Genomic DNA, 24414 nt, shown 5'->3' with positions numbered 1-24414 from the left:
AAATCAGGGGTCTGTAAGTGAATATAAAGTTATATTTCGTGCTGGCCATTACCCAGGGGTGGATTTGGAGCTCCGGCAGAGCAGGAGGGATGTGATGGAAAAGGTTCCCCTTGCTGGAGGCGGCTCCGGTCCCCCCGAGCCCAACCCCAACCCCAAGAGGCGCACAGCATCCTGCAGGGCTGCGCACCGAATCTGGGGCACATCACATGGAAAAGGCCCCCCCAAAACCCCAGGAGCCACACAGAGAAGCTGCGTTCACTCCGGTAACCACCGACCCCCTACCAGGGATGCCAAGAAGCCCTCTCATACATGAGCTACACTTTTTTTTTTTTTCGTTTGTTTTTGTGAGGTCTGTTTGTATTTAATTATCAAATTGCAAAGTATTTACAACAACATTAGAGTTCCAAAGCATCTCCAACCCCCACCACCCACAAAGCTGGACGTTTTCAGGTTTTTCCAAAGTTTTATTATTATCCAAAAAAAAAAAAAAAAAAAAAAAAAAAGCTAAATATTTTACTTTGACACTGAAAAAGGCAGGTGGGGAGGAGGGGGAGCTGGGGAGAGAGAACCAGAGCCACACGTTCTCTGCATAGTCGTCTGGAGATCTTACAAAAATGCTGTTTAAAAAAAAAAATAAAAATTACACCAGCAGAAAATCTCTCGTACGGGGTTATCGGCCCATCGCGTCCGTGCCGAGGAGCATCGTGGGGTAGGGGGGGCTCCCCTCTAAATGACTGGCTTTGAAAACAAATTGGCAGACCAGGAGGGTGACGGCGGGGAGGCTCTGAGCCCGCGTGGCCTCTGTTGGGGCCACCTGCAGCAGGGACCCCAGGTGCCACCTAACGCCCCGCACACACGGTCAGATGGACGGACACGCAGACGGACACACAGACACACATCCCCTGCCCTGCGCCGTGCTCCTCCTGGGTTGTTTCCCTGCCTCCTGCCACCAACAGTCCCCAGCCTCTCCCTGTCCTCAAACCCCCGGGGCAGGGAAGAGAGCCCAGGGTGGTGCTGACGCTGCTGGGACGTTCTTGCTCCTGTGCCAGGGAATGAAACACCTGGGTTGGGAGCACCCCGGCCCGGCTGTTCTCTCATGAGAACCTGTCCGTGCTAAAGAAAACAAAAGGTCACACGCTAACACGTGCATTCGCCTTCTCTCTCCCCAGCTCGGGGGTCCGATCCGTCTTCTGCACATGGATTTAGAGCTTTAGGAGCCTTCTCCTGGGGACGGGGATTCTGTGTCCCACCCGTGGTTTCGGCACAGGCTGCCCCTCATGGCACTGAGGGGCTTCTCTGTGACCCATCAGCCAAACGGCCATGAGACCAGAACTAAAGGACCTCAGGGCGTGACGGTCCCTGCACGAATGCAAAGGTGCTGGGGGAAGGAGAGGCTCTGAGTCCCAAGGTGGTTTAAAAAAAAAAAATCCATTAAAACAGCTGCTGTTCTCCAAGCCAAAGGCAGGATCTCTCCATTTGTGCCACGTTTGAAGGCTTTACTGTTAAAAAGGAGCCACCAAGCCAGAACTCGTTCAATAAATAAGACGCTGGGGAGCTGCGGGAGCGAGCGGGGGGCTCTGCCCTGCTGCTGCTGGGTGAGGGGCAGGAGCAGCTCCCCCCAGGGCGGCCCCAGCACCTTCCTCGCCTGGTTTTCCACGGGTGCTGGGCCAGCACAGTGAGGGGTTCTGCTCAGGGACAAACGCAGACAGAGACGGCGGCGTGACGGCAGGAGGAAAACAAAACCACATGCAACCTGGCCGGCTGGTGGGGGGCGCGCGGGGGCTATGTACAAGGGGGGCGCCGGGGCTGTGCGCGGCCCCTGGGGTTCAGCCTGGGGGGAACAATGGGGGGGACGAAGCTGGGCACGGGGACGCAGAGACCTCCGAAACACAGCCAAGGGCGCGGGGAGCCTACAGACACCCGCCTGGCACAACGCTCCCCAGCAGCCCAGCCCCGGGGGGGTGGCAGCAGGAGTGGGGAAGGCAGCTGGAAACGTACCAGTGGACAACCACATTGCAAAAAAACAAGTATTTCCCCCAAAATGCTCCTTTGTCACGTGCCCCAGCCCCGTGGTCTCGATTTGGGGTTGGCGGCCGGCAGAGGCGTAGCGTTGGGTGGAGAAGCCCCGGGTGGGCTGCATGGGGCAGGCGAGGGCTCCGTGGGGTTCCCCCCCTCGATGCCGATCCCAGAAGCGACGAGGCACGGCCCTGGGGACAGGCACGGCTGGAAGACTCGACTGTGTGCCCAGGAGGTCCCACGGGACGGGGCGGGCAGCGGGGCCCCGAGCAAGGCCGGGTCCCACTCCCAGCACGAGGACGGGCAGGCACTGGAGGAAGGAGCCTCGAGGCCAGTGTCCTGTTGGCACCACGGGCCCGCGGGATCCTGAGGCCTGGTGCCTCGCAACGTCTGCTCCCCAGCTGCATCCCAGTCCAAACCAGTGCTGGCGCACGCCTTCCCCACAGCAAAATGTCTCTGTGAACACCTTTGGGCAAACGAGAGCAAAAAGGGTGGGCGGAGGGGCAGGGAAAGTCGTGGTGATTTTAAACCAGGGAGGGTGCAAGAAGCCGTGGCCACGTGTCCGAGGCAGGAGGTGCTGTCCCCCGATTTCTCCGGGGAAAAAGCCTCCCGAAAGCCAAGCCTCTTGGGGTGTGTGTGTGTGTGGGGGGTGATGCCCCGCCAGCCCGCTGCCCCGCTCTCCCTCCTGAGCCGGTGCCAGCACCCTTGGGCTCCTCTTGCCCCGTCGTTAATCAGGGGCCAGCAGTCTTAACGAGCGATGGGGCTCCCCAAAATCAGCCCCCTCGGCGGGGAGGCCGGCCCTCCGCGCCCCGCGGCGAGGTCTCCAGTGCCAGGAGGAGCTCCAGGTCTATAGGTTCTCGCCGGGCTGGTACTGGGGCTCTGTCGAGGTGAAGTAGTCCTCCAGGAAGGCCTGCAAGTACTCGAAGGTGGGCCGCTCCTCGGGGTCCTTCCTCCAGCACTGGCACATGAGGTCGTGCAGCGATTCGGGGCACTCGGGCGGGCAGGGCATGCGGTAGCCCCGCTCCACCTGGTCCAGCACCTCCCTGTTCACCATTCCTGAGGAGAAAGGGTCGTGGTGCTGAGCAGGGGGGCCGGGCAGGACCCCGCATCGTGCCCGCCACCACGGGGGGGCTCGGGGCTCCGTACCCCTGGTGCCAGCTCTCACCTGGGTAGGGCACTCTGCCCTTGGTGGTCAGCTCGGTCAGCAGGATGCCGAAGGACCAGACGTCCGACTTGATGGTGAACCTGCCGTACAGCGCCGCCTCGGGGGCCGTCCACTTGATGGGGAACTTGGCACCTGGGCGAGGAGGGAGAGTCAGGGGGTGCTCCCCCACCCCAGTGCAGCCCCCCAGCCCTCCCCAAGGGACGCCAGGCACCAAGGGACCACCCCAGGGGACAGCACAGCACGCCCTGTGGGGACTGGGGGCCGCACCTTGCCGGGCCGTGTACTCGTTGTCCTCGATGAGGCGCGCCAGCCCGAAGTCGGCCACCTTGCACACCAGGTTCTCCCCCACCAGGATGTTGGCCGCCCGGAGGTCTCGGTGCACGTAGTTCATCCTCTCCACGTAGGCCATGCCGGACGCGATCTGCGGGGCAGGGCACGGGGCCTGAGGCTCGCGGGGGGACACGAGGAGCCCCCCGAGGGGGGACGGCTCCGCAGCCAGGCCTGACCCAGCTGGAGGGAACTGGGACGCGGGACTGGGGGGGACACCACAAACCCACCTGAGCTGCCATATCCACGAGCTGCGGCAGCCGCAGGTACTTGCCCATCTCGCCCTTGAGGAAGTCCAGGAGGCTCCCTGCGAGGAAGACAGTGCTCAGCATCCTTCAGCAGAGCAGAGCCACCCGGCCGGGCCAGCCGGCATCTCTCATGCACTCACCTTTGCTCATGTACTCGGTGACGATGTAAATGGGCTCCTCCGAAACCACGGCGTAGAGCTGGACCAGCTTCTCGTGCCGGAGCTTCTTCATCACCTGGGCTTCCTGCAGGAAGGCCTCCGGGGACATGGTGCCGGGTTTCAGCGTCTTTATTGCCACTCTGGTGGTGCCGTTCCAGGTCCCTGGAGCACGGGACACATTAATGGGGCCGTGTCCCCTGCCTGCTCCCCCCAGCTGGGAGATGTGGCGAGGACGCTGCGCTGGGGACACGGGGCCGACGCGGTCCTTACCCATCCAGACCTCTCCGAAGCAGCCCTGCCCCAGCTTCACCTCGAGCCGCAGCGATTCCCGGGGGATTTCCCAGGCATCCTTGGCGAGCCCCTGGGTCTGGGGCTTGGACGTGGGGCAGACGGTGGTCAGACGGTGGCACAGGCCGTCGGCGTGTTCTAGCAGGGCACAACGTGGGGGTGATGCTCTGGCATTCAGGCACGCAATGGCTTCCTTGCAAAACACCTCGGGGACCCACACCCAGATCCCTTCCCCTTTCTGAAACCCAAGCTGTGTTTTCACCAGGTGCCCCCAGCCTGGTTTGGGGACCCCCAGGCCAGTGCTGGCTTCCAGCAGCCCCTCCCTGCAGCAGGGGCACATCCATCTTGGAAAAGACGCCCAGGGCCACCAAGTCCGACTGTCCCATCGCTAAACCACATCCCTCAGAGCCACATCCACGCATCCCTTAAACACCTCCGGGGATGGGGATGCCACCACCTCCCTGGGCAGCCCGTTCCAGAGCCTGACCACCCCCTACACAAAGAGATTCCTCCCGACACCCAACCTAAACCTCCCCTGGCGCAGGCACAGCGCCCTGGGCATCACCCAGACCCCTGGGACGTGGGGCAGGGGGGTCTGGCCATGGCCCCGGGTACGCACTGGAGTAGTAGGCCACCAGCTGCTGCAGGCTGCCGAACTGCGTGCGAGAGGTGATGTAGAAGCCGCCGCTGTCCAGCTTGCGGATCTTGTAGTGCTTCACGTTGAGCCCCTTGGCGTTGTCGAAGTCGGAGACCGAGAGGCAGTAGGCGCCTGTGGGCAAAACCCAGCGGCTCAGGGGCTGCGTGGGCACCGGACCCCCGCGGGGGGAGCAGGACGGTGCATGCAGGCTGCTGGTTTTACCCCAAAAAGCCCCTCTTATCTGTCATTCACAACTGGTGCAACAGCCGAGAGGCACCACGAGGTGCAGGGATGAATGCAGCAATAAAGGGGCAGGGGCATGGGGGAAGGATGGGGCTGCAAGGAGCAAAAGGGAAGGTTCACGCTGCTGCCTGCATGAGCTGTTTCCACTGGAATAAAGCAAATGGCACCATGTTCAAAGCACCAAAGCAGAAAAACAAAACATCAAGGAGCTTCTCCCAACGGTGCATTTGGAGCCAGACTAAAGCACGTTTCCAGGTAAGAAACGGCATCCTCGGCCAGCCAAACCCCGGAGATCAAACTCGCACAATCAGGAAGCACAAAACAAGGATCAAGAATCGTTAGACCTGAAAGGAGGGCCTAAAAATTAATCATTGCCTTTGTCTGGTTGCTCACAAGCAAGAATTTGACATTACATGGGTGGTAGGAAAAAAAAGTGTTTGTGGGACAAAAAATAAAAGAACAAAACCAGAAAAAAGCCAGGGAGAGGACATGCTGCTGGTTCCAGTCCAAAGTGTTTTGGAAGCCTGTGGGTACACGGGTGAGCAAACCATTAGGGCTGGGGTGGGTAAAAACAGAACATCTCTGCCTCCAGCTTGGATGCCGGGAGGAGAGTGTGGCAGAAAGGGGACAAAAAAGGAAAAAAGAAAAAAAAAAAAAAAGCAAAGCAAAGGAAAAAAAAAAAGCAAAGCAAAGCAGCAGCTGGGTGCTGCACAGGGAGCAAACCCCAGAGGCACAAATTCTGGCTGCAGACGCTGAGCACAGAGGGGCCAGCACCAGGCTCCTGCTCTGCACTGAATGGAAACACCTCAGGGGAGGGAGGCTGGGGCCGGCACGAAGCGCACCCCGTGTCCCCGCAGCCGGGGCTCACCTTTCGTGGTCTCACTCTCCCGCACCAGGAAGGTCCCCCGGGGGTTTTCGGGGTTGAGCAGCAGCCGCTCGGACTCCCGGCGAGTGATCTTCCCGAAATACCACCTGCGGGAGGGAAGGCACAGGCTCAGCACGGGGCCCCCGTGCACCCCTTGGATTCGCAAGCAGCCATCCTGCGCCGCCAACCGAGGGCACTGCACAGCGCCTGGGCTCCAAAAGCCTCCCCAAAGGAGGGGCAGCCCCTGGGGCACCCCAAGCAAGAGCTGGGGGTGGAATTCCCCCACCGTGGGCTCTGCCACCGGCTGGGGACAGTCTGCGGAGACGCACGTGGATTGGAAACCAAACCAAACCAAACCAAACCAAACCCCAAAAAAAGTCCCAAGAAATACAAGAGAGGCCCCTGCAGGTTTTGCCCAGGAGGAGAGGGACAGGAGAGAGGGAAAAGCGCTCGGTGGGTGGTGGTTTTTCTTTTTCTTATTGCTTTTTTTTTTTTTTTTTATAAAAAAAAAAACTGTCTAAAAGATGGCAATTACTCTTCAGCCTGGATGGAGTCTGAGGGCGCGACATAGTTACTGGGGATGTAGCCCGTCTGTCCTGTAGTGAGGGAATGAGCCAGCCACCAGTCACCTTCCCTGCAAGAGAACCAAAACACACTCAGTGTGAAGCCAAAAAGCCCCCAAGCCCCCTCGGGCCGTGCCCTCTCCTACCTCCGGGCAGCGTCCCCATGTCCCTAGAGGCACGGGACGAGCAAGCAGAGCCCAGCCCGGGGGGGGACAGCAGCGAGCAGCACCCGCACCCAGCCCCGCAGCAGGACCCTGGCACGCAGAAAGACCCCACGGAGACCCCAGGGCATGGGGCAGGAGGGTGGCAGCAGAGCCCAACCTGCCCCAAATCAGCCCTGGGAGCCTGCTGGCACGGGGGGGGGCCCCGCTGCCACCCCCAGGACAAACAGCATCGCCACGGTGCCAGGGTCACCCATGTTCCCAGCATGTGGGATGCTGTGAAATGAGGGGGTCTCCTGCCTGGAGAAAAGGCCGGAGAGCCAAAAAATACCTTTGGAGCCCTCTGAATTTGAGCTGGGCCTGGCTGGAGATAAGGCGCGACGGAAACCCCAGCGAGCAGGTAAGCGGGGAGCAACAGGCAAAGGGGGAGGGAGGGGAAATGGGGGAAAAAAAGCGACAGAATGGCAGCGATTAAATAAAGCACCAGAAAAAAAAAAAAAAAAGAAAAAGAAAAAGAAGAAAAAAAAATAACAACAACAAAAGAAGGCAGAATTTGTTAAACACAGGCTACTCAAAGCAACAAAATGGATCAAATAAATAAGGACTGGAGCAGGCTGGAACAGCGTGAGGTGCTCTTTAGGCTGCTGCGGTGCCCTCGGGCCGGATCCAGCAGGCACGGGGCAGACGGGCACAGGGGTCCCCCTGCAGCCTCTGCCGAGGGCTGGTGGTGCTGGGGCTCAGCCATGGTCCACAGCTCGCCGAGCATCTCCAAATCGGGCACCCCAGGCTGGGATGTGGCTGGAATTTGGGCGATGGGGGGGAAACCTGCCTGCAGGCAAAGCCCAGCCCTGGTGCTGCGGGGTGCGCTCTGCCCGGCTCGTCCCTGTGTGTCCCAGTGCTGGCCCCAAGCAGCCAGGGCTGAGAGGAGGTGGCCCCAGGAAGGTCTCGAGGTGCTGGCCCTCAACTGCTGCAGGCACGGACCCCGTGAGCCTGACCTTGAGGAGTTCAGCCCCCCTGTGCCCCGATCCCTGCACACCTCCACCTCGCCCCAGCCCCGCGTGCCCACGGCACGGGGCGTGCTGTCCCCTCGGGGCTGTCCCCTCGCTCCTCGTGGCAGGGGGCACGGAGCTGCTGCCCCCACCTTCCCCGGGACGGGGCCAGGGGCTGCTTCAGCTCCTTTCCCATGGGGCCGGAGCAAACATCTGCCTGAGAAGTGCCCAGATTTTGGCTCGGGGCTTTATTCCAGCTCGGGCTGGAAGGCTGCAATCTGGGAATTCGGCAAAAGCAAACTATTCCAAAAATGTCTCAGCGGAAGGGGAAAAAAAAATAATAATCACCATCATCAAAACAAAGCATTTCAACAATTCCCTGCTCGGTTTTACCCAAAATGCCCCGTTACACCCCCGTTGTCTGCCAGCGGGCTGGGAGGGGGCCTTCTTTCGGTGATGGGGTGAGCGGATTTGGCCCTCGGGGAGGCCGAGGGTCACTGCTGGGGCTCTGCAGGATGCAGGAGCAGGGAGGGGGGCGATGGGCTGCAAACCCAGCCCCGGTACAGCAGCCACCAGGCAGCAAAACCACGGTCTCACAGCCATGCCGAGCAGCGTGGTACTGCCCGGGGCCTGGCTCCTTTTGGAGGTCTCGGCCACAGCAGCACCACGAAGCGGAGCAGGAGCCCGGGGTAGCTCCCTGCTGGGGCTGGGGAGCGGAGGAGCACCAAACACCCCAAACTGGGGCTTTTTGTGCACCACTGAAGCCCTTCACGCAGCACATCCCAGGCTTCACAGACTGAGCGAATCCCCATTAATAAACGATGAGCGTTGGAAGGAGACCAAGGACCGAACTGAAAACCCAGCTGTGTGGATCCCCGCGGGGCAGGAGCGCTGCCTGCAGGGCAGCCCCTCGTCCTTCTGCCTTTGTGGGGCTGGTTTTGGTGCCCAGGTTTCAAGGTGGCAGCAGCGGGGACAGCGAGCTGAGCGCGCTGCGCAACGGGACCGAGCACGCAGCAACTTGAGGACTGTGCCAGCCCCCGGAGCGACTCACAAAAAATAAAGAAATGAATTAAAAAATGCAAAAATAAAGGCAAAGAAAAAAAAAAAAAAAAAAAAAAGACCAGGAAGGAGCAGAAACCCAAACGAAACAGGACTGATGAGGGGTGCCAGACACAGATAAGGGGTTCGGGGCCAGCTCAGACCTCCCCGGTGCAGAGCTGCCGGCACGGGGGGGCTCCGCGTGCTGCCCCGCTTGCCCAGGGAGGTCAAACGTGGCCGGGCACAGCCCCCCCAGGCAGCCCCTGCTCCCTCCTGCTCCCACCCGCGGGCAGCCCTTCACCAGGCAGCTCGGCAGCAGCAGCACCAACCCGCGGTACACACCTGACGTCCACTTTCCTCCTAACGAAAGCGTGGCGGGCAGGAGAGAAGAAAAACAGTCAAGAGGGAAGCTGAGGTCACAGGCACCGCGGAAGGACGAGAAAAGCATCTGGGGAGTGGAGGGGGTGAGTCCAGGCAGACGAGAGGCAGCCGAGCACTGACGGGGACGGGGGGCAGGCGGGGACGTGGCCCCGAGCTGGGAACCGGCTCTGGGACGCGGAGGTGGCTTGGTGGCAGGGCTGCGAGGCAGCGGTGCCCAGCAGCGGGGGCAGGAGGATGGGGGAGCATCGAGCATCCCCCAAGCCATGGCCTCTGATGCCAGTGGCCTCAGACATGTCACTGCTTCCACACACGGCTCTAAAATGCCCCTTGGAGTGTCCCCGGGGACAGCTGGCCTGCCCGAGGCTGGGCTCGGTGACCCCTCTGGAGCCCTCTCGAGGGGGTGAAGCTTGGCCACAGGGGCACAGGGACACTCACGTGTTGTTGACAATTTGGAGGCGTTCTCCTTTCTTGAAGGACAGGTCCGTTTCGGTCCGGGACTCGTAGTCATAGAGGGCCACGAAGGTGGTGACTCCGCCTGCGACAGGAACCGCTCAGGGTGAGCGCCGCCGCCCCGCAGCACGGCACCGGGGCACCCTCCCGTCCCACCACCCTCCCACCACCAGACAAAACACCTCTGCCAACCTAGCCCAAAACAAAAAAAGCCTCCTTCCAGAGGAGGGGACCCCGCCACCACCAGGAGGAGCTGGAACCAAACCCAGCCAGACCCAACCGCCAGCACCCGAGGGTGCCGGGGCCGCACTGACCGGCCAGCGCCCCGGAGCGCTGCGGCGACGTGACGGTGTCGGAGGTGTTGAAGCCTCCAAAGAGCTTGGACTCGGCGGCCATGGTCCCAAAGGAGCGGCTGGGGGTGCGATGGGCATCGGGGGCAGCCGCTTTGCTGGGTGTCTGCGAGGCCGGGTACCCCCCGTGGTGGGTGCTGTCGGCCGGCTCCAGGCTGCGCCGGCGCTGGCTGGGGTCTTTGGGCTTGCTCTTGCTGCTCCCCATGGTCCCGGGCTGGAGGAGGCAAAACAGGCAGAGGGCTTTTATTTATCATCATCATCATCATTAAGCTGCTTCCCAGGGGTTTTGCAAGCTGCCTGCCCTCTAGGAAAAGAAACAAAACCCCCAGAGGGTTTCCAAGCACCAGCTGCCGTGAAGCCCGGCCCTCCTGCCCCTGCCCCGGGGCGGCATCGCTGCCCCCCACACCCCCGCTGTCCCCAGACGAGGCGGGTGGGGAGAAGTCACAGAGCATGAGCTGGGGAGATGGGATAACAGCACAGCCACCGACCCCACCAAGGAACGCCAGGGCCAGCCCTGCTCGAAGAAAAAGGCTCCTGGGCACCGGGGCGAGCAGCAGCGGGAGCCCCAGGGCCACCCGCACGGGGAGGCTGCGGGGCCACGGCTCTGCTCGGTGCCTGTGGGTGCAGCCCCCGAAGGGGGTTTGGGTGCTGGGTACGGTCCTGTGCAGCCCAAAGCCTGCAGCAAACCTCAGAAACAAGGAGCAGAAGTTGGGGTCGGGAGCAGTGTCAGGCAGTCAGCGGCTAAGGACCAAGGGATCTCTGCTTTATATATAGCCCTGCCTTCCCTGCCACTTCGGATCCGGCTCTATAAATACCTCCAAGGTAATGATATAAATGAAGGAAGGGAATTATTCGCAGCCTCCCAAGATGGCAGGATACACAGCAGTGTCCTGCAGCTATGGAAGGCAATATTTAGGCTAGAGCACGCAGGCAGGATGGAAAAGGGAGGCGGAGAAACCTCTCGACAAGGAAAAACTGAGCAGGTGAGGAGCAGAGGAGGCAGCCGGCGCCCGCGGGGCACGGAGCAGAGGGCGAGCGGGCTGCAGCTGCCTGCCAGGCTTTGCCCCACGGAGGACTTTCCAAGCCAGAGCTGGGGCTGCTCCCTCCTCCAGCTCCCTCCCCGTGCTCAGGGCTTGGTTTGACCGTCAGGGCTCGTTTTCCAAGAGACCTGGCTTCTAGCAGGGCCTCAGCCCACGCTTTGGGGAGTTTGGAGCTGAGCGGGACGGGAAGGTCAGACACAAACCCCGCACAGGCAAATCGTCACCGCTGGCAGACTGGCGGTGGAGAAGAGGGGAGAGGCTGCCCCATAAATAAATGTGCTGCTAAAATCAGAAATGCTTGAGCAGAGGTGCAGGGGAAAGCGGGTCTTTAGAAAAAAAGCAGCAAAGCCCCCTCCCATACCAAGAGCCACCCCTCCATGCTCTCCTCCCTCCGCTCACCTCCGTGCGGGGCTCGGGCACCCGCTGGCACTCCCGGGACCCCGTGGGCTGCCCGGGGCCGGCAGGGCTGTGACCACGGGGCTCGTGACAGGCCACGCGCCTCTGAGCAAGGCGTGCTCACAGCTTCCCCTGGCCGCGGCACTTCCCCCAGCAGGGACACGGCGGGGACACAACTGGGACATGGCCGGGATGGGCAGCGGATGGAGCGCGGCCCCCGAGCACACCCATGAGGGTGGCTGTGGGGACAAAGGGGGGACTCCTGTCCCCAAGCAGCACTGCCGGGCAGCGGGGTTAAGCAATCGGGTTGCAAGAAGCTGCCCACCACCCGCAGCAATTCCCCTGAAGCTCAGCACCGCTCCTGTCCTCAGCCGGGCAGGATTTGGGGCAGGGCTTCCCCCCGAGGTGCAGGCGGTGGGCTGGAGCGCTGCCAGCATTCCTCGCGCTCGCCTCCGACGGATCAGAGGCGGCAGCTCTCCTGCGGGCAGGATTAGCACCCCAGGCACGTCGCAGCCTGCAGGGACTCCTCTCCTTTCCTCTCCGGGGGCTCGGCGCCGCTGACAAATTGCGAACCACCGCGGTGCTGAGCTGCGAGGTTTCAGCTCCGGTCCCCGCGGGACCGGCTCCTGGGGGCACCCAGAGATGGGGAGACCCCCCCAGGGCGATTCCTTACCTGTGTTTTCCAGCTACAGCCTGGCCGTGGGGTTGTGGGGGGCTGCCAGCGGCCTCAGCTCAGCTCCTGCTGCAGACAGAGGGACGTTAGTGGCCCTGTCCCCGCCGCGTGGGCTGCTGCGCCCACCCTCCTCCTCCTCCTCCTCCTCCTCACCACCCGCCCACCTCGGTGGGTGCCCCCAGCGCGGGGCAGACAGCTCGCCCCCGCCCGCTCTGCTCTCTCATGTGTGAAGAGGGGACGATTCTCTGCTCCACTTCATCGCACCCACCCAGAGAAGGGCGAGGAGGCGGCGGGGGCAGCCCCGGGCGATGCAGGGCGGCGAGAGAGCAGCAGGGCCGCGCGGCTCCCAGGGCGCCCCAACCCGCTGGGGGGTTTTTTTGGTCGTTCCCCCAAAGGAGGAGAAGCAAAGTCAGCACCACGGGGCGCTTCCAGACCCATTGCTTTGTCTCGGATGGCTGGGTCTGGCCACAGGGGCGCTGGGCCACCAAACAGGGACCTTGTCCCCGGGGACATGGGTGGCCCTCCTCGCCCCCAGCAGCACAGACAAACCGCGGCGTGGAGCGCGCACAGTCCTGGAGCACCTCACGCTGCTCAAGCCCTGACTCAGCAAGAAAAGCATGTTTTCACCAAAATTCTCAAAAGGCACAGATTCTTATTGCAAGTGTGGGCGCTGTGGGGACGTGCAAAACACGCTGTTGTCTGGCCGCAGCAGCCCAGGGCAGAGCTTCGGGTCAGAGCAAGGAAGGGCTCCCCGCAGCCGGGGGCTCCCCACACGCCAAACACACAGGGGTCAGCCACAAGGCAGCCCCTGCGGCACCCCCAGATGGGCCACGGCCCCCAGCAGAGGGATGCTGCCGTGCCAAAAAGCCAGACCCCAAGCTTCCCTTCGCCTCCAGGGACACCGCGCACCGCAGACGGGTGCAGACGGAGCAGGCACCGAGCTTTTGCCCACGCCACCAGCTAACCACGCTCACCACCCAGCCACGGCCTCCTGCCTTCATTCAGGAGCCCCGGGTGTTAGCAGCATCACACCACGCAGCTCCATGGCAGCTGCTCCGGGCTCCTCATGCTCCAAATTTGCAGCACGAGGCACAAACCCGCACAGGAGCCGCAGCCCGCCGTGTCCCCCCCACCGGCCGGGCGCCGTGCCGAGGATGTGCCACGCTGCGGGTTTATTTTGCGCCCCTTCCCCCCACCCCGTGGCAGTAAGTTTTGTGGCTATTTTTAGTGCATTTGATGAGGGTAACGAGCAGCGGCTGATTGACAGCCCTTTTATGACTTGAATGGTTTGTAATTTGTGCCTGACTAATATTCGCCGCCAATAATTGCACAGCGGGATGGGAGGTGGGGGAAGCTGCAGTCTCAACTCCAGGCTGCAGCACATACAAATAAGGCTGCGACGCGCACGCACGTGGCGTCCCCACCGCCCCGCACCGTGACCCCACCGCCCCGCGCCGTGTCCCCAGGCACTGCCACGTTCCCACGGTGGCCCCACAGGAGCATCCCTCGGGTGGCGAGGCGCTCTGCCCCGCAGCAGGCACGGCAGCCCTCCCGGACCCCCAAAGGGATGCTCAGCACCGAGTTCCACACACGGGGTCTTCCTGGCTCCCCGTTTCCCCCCCCTGCAAGCAGCAGCAGGGCCTGGCCGAGCCGTGCATCCCCGCCCAGGAGAGCCCCAGCAGGAGGGCAGCGCCGCGCTCCCGTCTCCAGAAGCAGTTGAAGGAAGCGCCCTGAGCTGCCCCGCTCAGCTTGGGCCCCATTGCGGCAGCGACTTCCCCATCCCCTCGTGCCGGGGGCAGCAGAGCCCCCACGCAGCACAGCCGGGGCTGGGAACACCGCCTGACCTGCCCGACACCCCCAGCCCCCCGATACCCGCATCCCCAGGGTTTTGCTCCCCCCCAAAAATATTAAACGGCGCGGTGGGACGCGAGAAAAGGCTGGCTCCTCCGCCCTACCTCGCAGGGATGCTCTCGGAGAAGCAGCACAGGGGGAAGCTCGGGGGCCAAGGCGTCTCCTCCAGCCAGGCTGCTGCACCCGGATGGCTCAAGGATACAGCGCAAGTTGTAAAAGCCACGCCGATAGCAGGCTTGGCGACGCAGGGCGAAGCAATCTTTTTCTTTTTTTTTTTTCTTTTTCCCAAAGACACTAACAAAAGGCACTGATTGGGAGCAGACAAAACACAGAAATACCACGTTTGCCGGCTTCTGTGTAGCAGGAGCTGAAACCTTGGGAAATTCTGCGACACGCTGGGGCCCGGGGCCAGACGGGGAGCCTTGGGGAGGGAGAAATCTCCGGCAAAACAGGCTCTGGCCTTGGGGCTGCTGAAGGGCCGGGTGGGTGCCCAGCAGGACACGGTGCTCCAGGCATGGGGACACCACGCCGGGCAGGGACATCTGCGCAGTGACCCCCCCCCAGGCTTTAACGCCCCCCCTAAAGAGGTGATGCTTCCCTTCCCTGCAGCATGGTTGCAGGGAGGCCTCTGCCAGCCCTGCCTGGGAGAGCTTTGCATGAAGCACGGCCTGATCCCCGCCTCGCACACACCGAAATCGGAGCAATCACCGCAGGTACAGCCGGGGGGCGGCGGGCAGGGGGCCACCAGCAGCCCCAGGCAGGTTCCCCCCTCACACCCGCCTGCTTCAGCGCCTCGCAGAGCCCCCACGGGATGAGTAACGGCACCTGTCTGCTGCCAGACTGAAAAATGAAGCGTGCAGGGCGGTGGGGACGCCGCGCGAGACAAAGCCACCTCGTGGTGCAGCGCCGAGCCCACCGGGGGTGAGCAGAACCTGAGGGAAGGAGCGAAAAGCCTGGGGCACGGCCCCCAGCCCACCCCACGCCCCTTGCCCACGCCGGGAGCAGGGACGGGCTCACGCACGGCACAGAAAAATCGCCTGCGGGGTGTGCCACCAGGCAGGGAGAGCCACGGCTGGAGGCGGCCGATGAGTTGCTGTGAGCCCCCGTGCCCGTCCTCCAGCAGCCCCCTCCCCGATTTTGGCAGGAGACGCAACCCCAGACACGCACATGCAGCTCCTGCCCCCAAATGGGGGGCTCGGTGCCAGGGATGCCCCCGAAATTTTGCTTCCTCCCACTGCAGAGGCGGCACCAGAGCCTCGCCAGCCCAGCCGTGAGTGGTGGCACCGGGACGGAGGGGCTGGGGGCAAATCCCAGGACACGGACACCTTGTAGGGCATCCCAGTGCTGGGGACGAATCCCGGGACACGGACACCTTGCAGGGCACCAGGACGGCAGCAAGGCACGCGGCTGGGGGCCAGCAAACGGCAGCGCAGCCCCTGGTGCACTCGGGAGCACCTCGCTGCCCTGCCCGGAGCTCGAGGCCCCGGCACAGCAGCACATCTCCGAGTCCCACGCGCTGGTGAAAAAAGGGGGGCTGCTCCCCCAGCTCATCCCAGCTCATCCCTCCCCACCACAGCACCCCGGCCACCCTTCCCTGCCTCCCCCAGAAGAAATCCTCCAGGACAGAGCAGGTTTGGGGCCGTGGCGGAGCAGGGAGGGATGCACGCGGTGGGGTCACAGCGCCCGGCCACGCGCTGCCGCCCGATGCGAGGAGCGGCCCCTCCCTTAGCACCCTGTCAGCTCCCGTTAAATTTAGAGCCATCTTAATTAAAGCTGCACAGCCCAACCTAGCAGGGGCCAGCGGGTCGTGACAGGGCGAAGGATAATTAAATCAGCCATACAAATTCACCCCCCCACCACCCCCTCCACGCACGGGGGAGAGTCACGTTCGGGAGCAATTTGGGAACGTGTCAAAACACGAGTTAGAGACCAGACCAAAGCCCTGAGAGGCACAAAGCAGGTGCTGGATGTTTATCTGGCCAAGAAACTCAGAAACATTAAAAAAAAAAAAACACAACACAGAGAGGTGTGCAGGGAGGCAGGGACACACCACGCCACCCCCACCACTGCGGGGCCGCACGCTGCCCGGCGCAGCAGGGCCAGCCCTCGACAGTCAGATTTGGGTTTTGTTTCTTTGAGGCGATGGGAAGCAAGCTGCCCAGGCAGGCAGGGTTTCAGGGGATGGCTCCGCACACAGCCCGCTGCCCCCCGGTGTCCCCCAGAGCACCCCAAAGCCAGGCGAGGGCAGGGAAACCTTGACGGCAGGCGCCCTGCAAGCTCCATCTTGCTTAAGGCTGGCAAGAAAAAACTCACAAGGCTGACCTCCCAAACTCACTGCCAGCTCCCCGGGGCGAGCAGGGTGCCAGCACCTCGTGTTTTCTGGTGTTTTAAGCCTCTTGCTGCCCCAAGGGCTCCTCCCCAGCAAGGGCAGAGCAGCGGCTTTCCTTAAAGAACAGCGGGATCTGGGCGTAATCCCAGCACCTCGGGCGCGGTTACGAGGCATGCAGGGGATTTCTGTGCTGGGAGAGGGACGGACACCACCTGCAGCAGACCCGGGCACGACAGAGCCACGTCTCCAAAGCTTCAAACCGGGCAACAAGTCCAGCCCCGGGGCTAAGAGCTGAGGCCACCACTCACCTGGAGCCAGGAAGGTGCCAGCCCAGGTTCCAGGGCTCCACCAGCCCCGTGCCCGTGTCCCAGAGGAGGTCCCAGGGTTCAGGGCACTGTTAGGAAGTGTTTGGGGTCAGGGAAGAAGCAAAAGTGGGCCGGAGGCTCCTGGAGCCCCCCCATGAGTGCTTCTGGAGAGCATTTGGACACCTGGACAGGAGCACCTCGCCCCCAGCCAACAGAGGTGTCCTCCACCCGCTCTGCTGTGCAAGGGCACCCCAGTAATCAAAGAGAAGAAATTTTTCACCCCAAGGCCAGACCGGCACAGGGACGGGTCCCGGTGAGGCATTGGGATGTCCCCGGGGAGATGCCCCAGGCTGGGCATGGCCCCGCATCGCCTCCCGGTGCCTCCCAGCCCAGCTCACCCCGCGCTTCCAGGATCCCCGTCAGGGCACGAGCCAGAAGCAGCGATTGCCAAACCAGCTCCAAGAAATGCTTTCCAAAGCCCTTGGCGTGTGTTCACCTGAAGTGTGCTTCTCCCAGACAGGTGCTGAGGGCACCCTTCTCCTCCTGCCAAGGCCGGGAGAAGCGGAGGGAATGCTCCCAAGTGCACCAAACGCCTGCGGGGCCGGGCAGCACTGACGGGGAGCTGGGACCAGCACCAGGATTGACGGAGCCATGGGGCAAATCTTCCCAAAAACGCCCTCCAAAGAGACCCCCAGAACGCTCCTTGTCAGTACCAGCCCCAGGACATGCCCCCAGCCCGGGGCTCCCCCCCAGCTCCTGTTTCCCGCAGCCCCCCCAAATGCACGGCGTTCCCATCCTCCCCCTGAGCCTTCCAGGGGAAAAGAGGCCGGGCGGCAGCGGGGTGACCCGGGCTGGCCTCTGGAGGAGGAGCACGGGGCCGGGGAGCTCAGTTCCCCATTCCTGCCTCCCTGCTGCCGGCTCCAGGACGGCTGCAGAGAACGGAGCTCGCTTCTGCTTTCTGCGAGGAGAGAGCCCGGGGCTCCCCGTGGGACACCCAGCGCCCAGCCCGGCTCCTGGGGAAGGGAAGGGGCAGGCAGGCAGCAAACGGCACGGATCGGCCCCAAACGGCGCTGCCTGCGGGTGCCGTGGCTCAGGGGGTGCCGCACCGGCGTCCCCATTGCGTGGCCGGCGCCCCAGGCTGAGGACGCTTTTTCAGGCTGAAAAGCTCCAGATCCGAGCAAGCTGCAACCACCCCGGCCACGCTGGCGTCACCGCCGAAACATTTCCCCGCTGAGCAGAACCAGCCTGGCCAGTCCGGCTGGCAGCCGAGCTCCCGGGGCCCCCCCAAACCCCTGGGGGCCGCAGCTCGGGGCGCACGGCCCCCGCCCCGCGCAGCCCCCGCGGGACCCCGACGGCACAAAAGGCTCCAAGGTGGAACAAGAAGCGAAACGGTGGCTGCCAGCACAGGAGAAGGGCTGGGAGGTGTCCGCAGGGTCCCCAGCGGTCCCGTGGAGCGTGCTCCAGGGAACCTCAGGGCCACCAGGCAGGCGGAGGGGGCTGTGGGGGGCTGAGGGTTAGGGCTGGGCGATGCAGCCGCCAAGGCAGGGTCCCCAGGGATGCTCACGTTACCCCTGCCTTCGCCTCAGCGTGTGTGGATGGGGCTGGGAGCAGCTGCCAGGGCGGCAGGCACAGCCTGGGAGCACAGCGCTGCTCTCAGCACCACCACGCTCTGCCCCGAGACGTGCCCGGGGAGCCTGGACCTCTCCGGTGGGGACAGCAGCCCCCACGGCCACTCCGATCTCCAGCACCATTTGTCACCAAGACGAGGTCACCAGTTTTGGGGGCACCAGAGGAAGCCCGGCACAGCTACTGGAAGGGTTTCGGGGTGAGCTGAGATCAGCCGGACCCACACGGTGTTTCTGTGCCTAAAAAAACCCCGTGCTGGGCTCCCCAGGTGTGCCCCCGCTGCTCCTGGGGTGAGCGGGATGCTCGGAGCCAGCCGCGAGGTGCAGCCCAGCCGGTGCTCGCCGCAAACAGCCCCAGCAGATGCAAAACAAAGGAAAACGCTGAGCTGGTGTCTTTCATCCTGCCGCTCCGGGAGGGGAGAGCCAGGCCCCGTGCACGTCCCGGCCCCGCACCGCTCGCTTGGGTGCCCAGAGCCCGGCTGGGTGCTGGGTGAGTGGCAGGGACCAGCCCGGGGCTGCTGGCACGGGACGAGCTGCGGGCACACGGGCACCTTGAGCCCTCCCTGGGCACCTCTCCCACCCGTGCTCTTGTCTCTCGTCCCACCCAGGGCTGCCGAGCGCCCTTCTCCTCCCGGGGGCAGCACCCGCGGGGCAGGGCCGAGCGGCACCTCCTGCTTTCCATCGCCTCCCATCCCCGGCAGCTTGGACACAGCGCGGACACAGCACAGCACCAGAACCCCCTGAGCCCTGCGGCCGTCAGCACCCCCGGCAGGGCGAGAAGGGCTCCCAGGAGCTGCAGCACGCACGGACGTGTGCGCACACGCTCCCGGCACCCTGAGCCCGTCCTCCCCGCGGGCTTTCAGACCCAGCAGTGAGCTGGGAGCACCACACCGATCCTCACCGCAGGGTCTTTGGGGTCACACGTGTCCTCCCCACCTGATCTGGTGAGATCTGGGTTTTCCCATCCGATCTGCCCCCCCCCTTGGCACCGCAGGCACTCACCCCAGGCAGCAGCCCGGCCACCACTCAGTGTCCCCAACTCATGAGACGTGGCCTCTCGTCCCCTGGCCTCTCACCCTCTTGTCCCGCCGTGGTGGCAGGGCCCAGCCCCACGCAGAGCTTCCCGAGCCCCCCCGGGCCGCTGGGGCTCCCCTTATCTCACGCTGGAGGCAGCCAGGGAAAGGAAAGGGCACGGCAGAGCAGGGAGTGACTCCGAAAGCTGTTACGTTTGCTTTTTTTTTTTTCCCCTGTTTTGTTTCATTTTGGGGAAGTTCCCCACCACACGGCTCCACCCCAGGAGCATCCAGACCCCAGAAGGCGCAGCCCGAGCCTGCGGCCACGGGGACAGAGCTGGGGAGGGGGAAGCCGAGCACAAAACCAGCTGAGCTGGGGAGGGAAACCCTTAAAAGTCCCACCCGGGGGGCTGCTGGCGGGGAAGCAGCGGCACGCCACGTGCGTAAGGTCGCATTTGCCCAGCTGCAGTGGGTCTGGATGGGGAAACTGAGGCAGGCGGCTGGGGAAGCGAGGCAGAGCAGCGAAGCTCAGGCAGCCCTGCAGCCCCCAGCTTCTGCTGAGCAGGCTGCGAGGGGGAAACTTTTAGGATGTGGCTGCTCAGACACACGGCAGCCCGCAGGCACGGGGAGCTGCTGGGGCCGGGCAGCGTCGCTGTGCCCGGGGCTACGCGGCACCAACCCCGCTGCCATCCCCCCCGCACGGCTTAGCCCCGGCCGAGCGGACACCACTCAGCTCAGCCCACCCCACCTGAGGCTGCCCCGAGCCGTCCTCTCCCACCTCAGCACCCCAAACCCTGCCCTTCCCAACAGCTCCCTGCCCCCGAGCCGGGGCACCCATGGGGACCCCGTTGGGGAGGAGGGCGCGAGGCTGAGCTGAGCCCGGCTGCCCCGTGGCGGCTTCACAGGGGCGTTTCGGTGCCTTGTGGCAGCACCGGGGTGGAAGTGACACAAGTGTCCCTGAGTCACGCAGGGCAGCCCTGCTGTGCCCCAGCCCGGGGACAGGCACGGCAGGACGGCTGTCACCGAGCCGGAGATGGCACCAGGGTGACAGCAGGGGTTTGGTGACGGGGAGAGGCCGGGGATGGGCGCAGAGCACAGGCTCACGAGACCGCCCTGCTGCTGAGAGCTGCGCTTCCTCATTTCCCTCCCCGAAGCCCTCTCCCACGCAGCCAGGCACCGAGACGAGCCCTGCTGACCCTCGGGTTACGCCACAGATATTTCGGCTACTCCACAACATCTCCACGCAACACCAAGGCAGCCTGGAGCTGTGGGGCTGGGGCAGGCTTCTGTAGGGTCTGAGGCAAAACCTCCACCCGGATCCCCCTTCCCCAGGGTTTCTCCTCCTCGCTCCGCGCACCGCTCTCATCCTCCCTGTGACCCAAGGGTCCCTTTGCTGGTTTTCGGGCGCTGCCTCCACAGGTGCCCCCCGTGCCCTGCAGCAGCCCCAGCAGCCCCCAGCGCGTCCCAAGCGCTCCCCAGCTCGGCTCCCGGGGAGGCAGAGGGCAGCGAGGAGATCCGTAGCCTCGAGGGAAGTCAGCGCGAGACGCAGATTTACAGGTCCTGGTTCCTGGCCCAGGTTCAAACCACATTCGTTCCCGAAATCTGTTTCGGCGCTTTCTTTTCCGAGCCGTGCACGGCAGAGGCATGTGCAAAGCGCCGCCGAGGGCCTCGCAGCGAGGCCGTCCGTGCCACAACAGGACCCGGGCGCACCTGAGCTGCGACGCAGCCCACGCGGGTCCAGCTGTGCTCAGCCAAACAAAAAAACATCCCCCCCCTTTTTCCAGCCCTCCTGACTGGACCTCAGGGTGGACTATCTCATGGCTCACTGCCAGTTTAAAACATCAAGGACCAGAATCATCACTTTTTCCTCCCCCTCTCTGAGGCACGCACGTTTCTGCTCCCGGACGGAGGCTCCGGCACAACGCGATCCCCGGGGGAACAACTCCGAGTGCCCCCAAGTCAGAGGAGGCGGAAAACAGAAGGATGGCAGAATGGAAAGGGTGACAACCCCGCGCTGCAGTCACACGGACGGCACGGCCAGGGGGGCAATTTCCACGCCAAGAGGTTGGAGCTGGCTGGCGAGCACCGCGCCGCGGGGAGCCTGCCCGTGCCGGGCGCACACGCGCTGCTCCGGCGGGGCTTCAAGGGCTCGGGGCTGAGAGGCAAAGTGCTGAGGAAGCGAGGTCAGACGGGAAATTGTTCCAGGAGATAAAGGAACGAGTCAGAAGCCGAGCAGCAGAATAGGCAGCGCAGGAAACAATAGTGCCTCAGATAGCCCCGCGCGCTTCCCCCCGCGAGGCCGAGCGGGCAGCGCTTTGTGGAAGCGATGCTCTCGTGCTCTTCCCCCCTGAACACGCCGGGAGGAAGCGGGGGCTGTTGCTTCAGCTGGGCTCGCTCCAGCTGTTCCCCTGTCGAGGCGTTACACGCACTCGCTGGTCGCTATAAGGAGTGGCCAAATCCTCCCTGCCCCTACCAAATACCAATTTCATGTGTGAGCGGCTTCACGAGCCAGGCACAGCCCCGGCTTGGGGCGTGCAGGAGGGGCAGGGGTCTCAGGGGGGCACAGGAGCCCCCAGCTCCATCCCCTCTGCTCCCTCCTCGCCTCCATGAGCCCGGTGAAATGCTGCTGCTTGCCCCGGGCCAGCCTGCCCTTGGGAGCGCCGATGTCCCCTCTGTGTCACCACGGAGTTTCCTGTCCCCGCAGTGGAGCCTCTGCAGCTCTTGGCCACCGTGAGCCACACACAGCTCCTTCCCCTTAACCAGCCCTCGCTGCCTCCCCACAGCACCGAGGTGATCTGCCTTCACGTGGGACAAAGTCATTAAAGGGCAGAGATATCGTTAGGGCATCTCCAGCGCTCTGTGAGGCCGCTGAAGACCCAGACAGGGAACAGCGGACTTCCCTTCACCGCCATGTCAGCCCAAGGACAACCCTGTCCCCATAAATAACCCCGTCCCCAAAATCCTTGGGCTGGGGCTTGGTGAAGCTCCCTGGACAAGCCCCTGCCCCACTGCTTGGGGGTCAAAGCCTGGCCCTGGGAGCCAGCCCATGAGCTGGAACAGAGGTGCCCTCCTGTGAGAAGCCAGCACCGACTGGCTAATGATTAGAGACGGCTCCCCGCGGAGCAGCCTCATCTCGGAGGCACCAAATAGCCGAGGTCTGTCCAGGGGCCAGATCCTGAGCTGGCACAGGGAGGCACAGAACAACTGCTGGCAGCACGGGGAGCAGCGCAGGATCGGTCTCCCCATCAGCAGAAGCGCTGGGAGCTGCCCTGCAACGTTGGCGACGTCCTCCCCGTGCGTCCCCATCGCACCTCCCCGGGGACTGGCGGTGACATTTTGGTGCCGCACGGGAGCCCAGGCACACATTGAGGTGCTGATGGGGTTCCCGGGGACAAACAGCCCCCAGCCCCAAAGGCCGGACCTCGGGGGAGGTGGCCGTGGCTCAGTCCCACGCCCGTGTGCTAGTCACCGCTGGCGGTGGGCGCCTCAGCAGGTCGGAGAGGAGGGACAAAACCCTCCAGCTTCCTGCCTGCCGCACACCTCCTCCTGCGGGGAGCACCAGCCTGGGAGGACGGAAAAAAAATAAATAAACCGAGCCTTTTGTTGCCACCCTCGTGCGGCTCGGCTGGCGGACGGCACTGCTGGCGGCGCGCTGTCCCGTCCCCGCGATGCCAGCACCGCACCCCGGCCCCAAATGCCACCGGGTGGTGGGACCTGTCCTGGGGACCCCCCTGCACTGAGCGGCCCCACCACGTCCCCTTCCCTCGCGTCGTGTTCGGAACAAGCCGCGACAGCCCCGTGGCCCTATAAGCTCTGGGGTGACCACAGCAACGTACCAACACCCCATGGGAACACCCCGAGCCCCTAGGGCAGCGCGGGGAGGGGACCGAGGTCACCGCCCGGCTCCAGACGGGGACCGAGCACGTTGGATGCTGCGGACCCCCTGGTGGGTTTCGCAGCTCTTTGGGGTGACATGGCACACCACACCAGGTCAGCACCCCGATACAGCCAGAGGAGCCCAGCCCGGCCCCGCTTTGGCTCTGCTGAACCCCGTGCTGCTGCGACGGGGACGGTGGGGACAGTGGGGACGCGCCAGCGCGATGGCTCCCAGCCACGCGTGGCGACCGTGTCGCCTGGGTGGCCATGGGGGGAACTCGGCGGGTGGATAAAGCCCTCGGTGGGGCCACCCTGGGCACCGCAGCCTCCCGCCGGGCTGCTCCCCGCAGCATCGCCCCGGCCCCACGCGGCCCCCCCCCCGGCACTGGACGCGAGCCCCCCGAAAATCAGCGGCGAGCGAAGCCTAGGAGGGAAAGGGATCGGGAGACATCAAAGCGAGGAGCGGGGGGGCGATGAATATTTCATGTCCTGGCCTACATTCGGCCCCGCTCTCCCCGCCCTGCGCTCCCGGGGGTCCCCCCGCAGCCCCTGAGCACAACAAAGGGGAGCGCAGGCAGGCGGTGCCGCCCCGCCGGACCCCGCTGCACCCTCGGCACCCCCAGCCGGGCTCAGAACCGCCCCAAACCCCGACCCTCGGCATCCCCCGGCAGACCCCGACCCCCAAAACCCCGCGCATCCTCCGCTGGACGCCCCCCGACCCCACAAACCCCACAGACCCCACAACCCGCCCGCGGGCACCGCCGCCCGGACCGACCCCACCGCACGGCGGGGACACCCCCAGCCGCTCGGGGGGGCTCCTCCCCAACCCCCCCCGTACCCCACGAGGACCCCCCCATACCCCATGGGGACCCCCCCCCCTCTCCAAAACCGTGCGCCCCCCGCTCACCTCCCCCGTGCGCGCCCTCCGGGGCTCGATCGCGGCTTTGTCTCCGTGCCGGGGGCGCGGCCGCCGCCCCCCCCCCGAGCCGTGGCAGCCCCGGTGCCCCCCCCGCAGCCCCGAGCCGAGCCGAGCCGAGCCGGGCCGGGCCGGGCGCTCAGGGCTGCGCCGCCGGCAGCATCGCGCAGCGCCGCCGCTTCGCTCCCGCCCCCGCTTCGCTTTCCAACCTCCGTCCCCCCCCCCCCCGCCACCTTCTCCGGGGTGTGTTTGGGGGGGGGCAACCCACAGGGAGGAAAAAAAAAATAAAAAATAAAATAGGAATATGGCAGCAAACCGGAAACGGCTATAGGGAAAAAAATAAAAATGCAGCCCCTCCCCTGTATTTTTTTTTTTTTTTTTTTTTTTTTTTTTTTTTAAAGGGAGAAGGCTCCGGGCAGCCGGGCTCCGAGGGGTGCGGAGCGGGGTGCGGAGCCTCCCCCGCCTGCGGCTTTAGGGGCGCGCCCCGGCCGTGGGAGCCGCGAGCCTGGAG

The 24414-nt window shown here is 64.1% G+C and overlaps 1 protein-coding gene across 1 annotated transcript; it reads right to left on the bottom strand.

Annotated features, from left to right (window-relative positions):
* Positions 1–540: 540 nt before the first annotated feature.
* Positions 541–23961, bottom strand: SRC (SRC proto-oncogene, non-receptor tyrosine kinase). Its single transcript, XM_084296905.1, has 13 exons — positions 23895–23961; positions 11989–12057; positions 9844–10093; positions 9515–9614; positions 6483–6581; positions 5951–6054; positions 4822–4971; positions 4185–4340; positions 3897–4076; positions 3739–3815; positions 3449–3602; positions 3182–3313; positions 541–3072 (listed from the first exon to the last, which is right to left on the bottom strand). The coding sequence occupies exons 3-13, from the start codon at positions 10082–10084 to the stop codon at positions 2864–2866; spliced, it is 1602 nt and encodes a 533-aa protein (XP_084153031.1). The 5' UTR covers positions 10085–10093; positions 11989–12057; positions 23895–23961; the 3' UTR covers positions 541–2863.
* Positions 23962–24414: the final 453 nt, after the last annotated feature.

Source organism: Netta rufina (assembly GCF_964035555.1).
Source record: "Netta rufina genome assembly, chromosome: 16".
In the NCBI taxonomy this organism is placed as follows: Eukaryota; Metazoa; Chordata; class Aves; order Anseriformes; family Anatidae; genus Netta; species Netta rufina.
The sequence above is the reverse complement of the archived record's forward strand: the minus strand, read 5'-3'. Positions and strand labels throughout refer to the sequence as shown.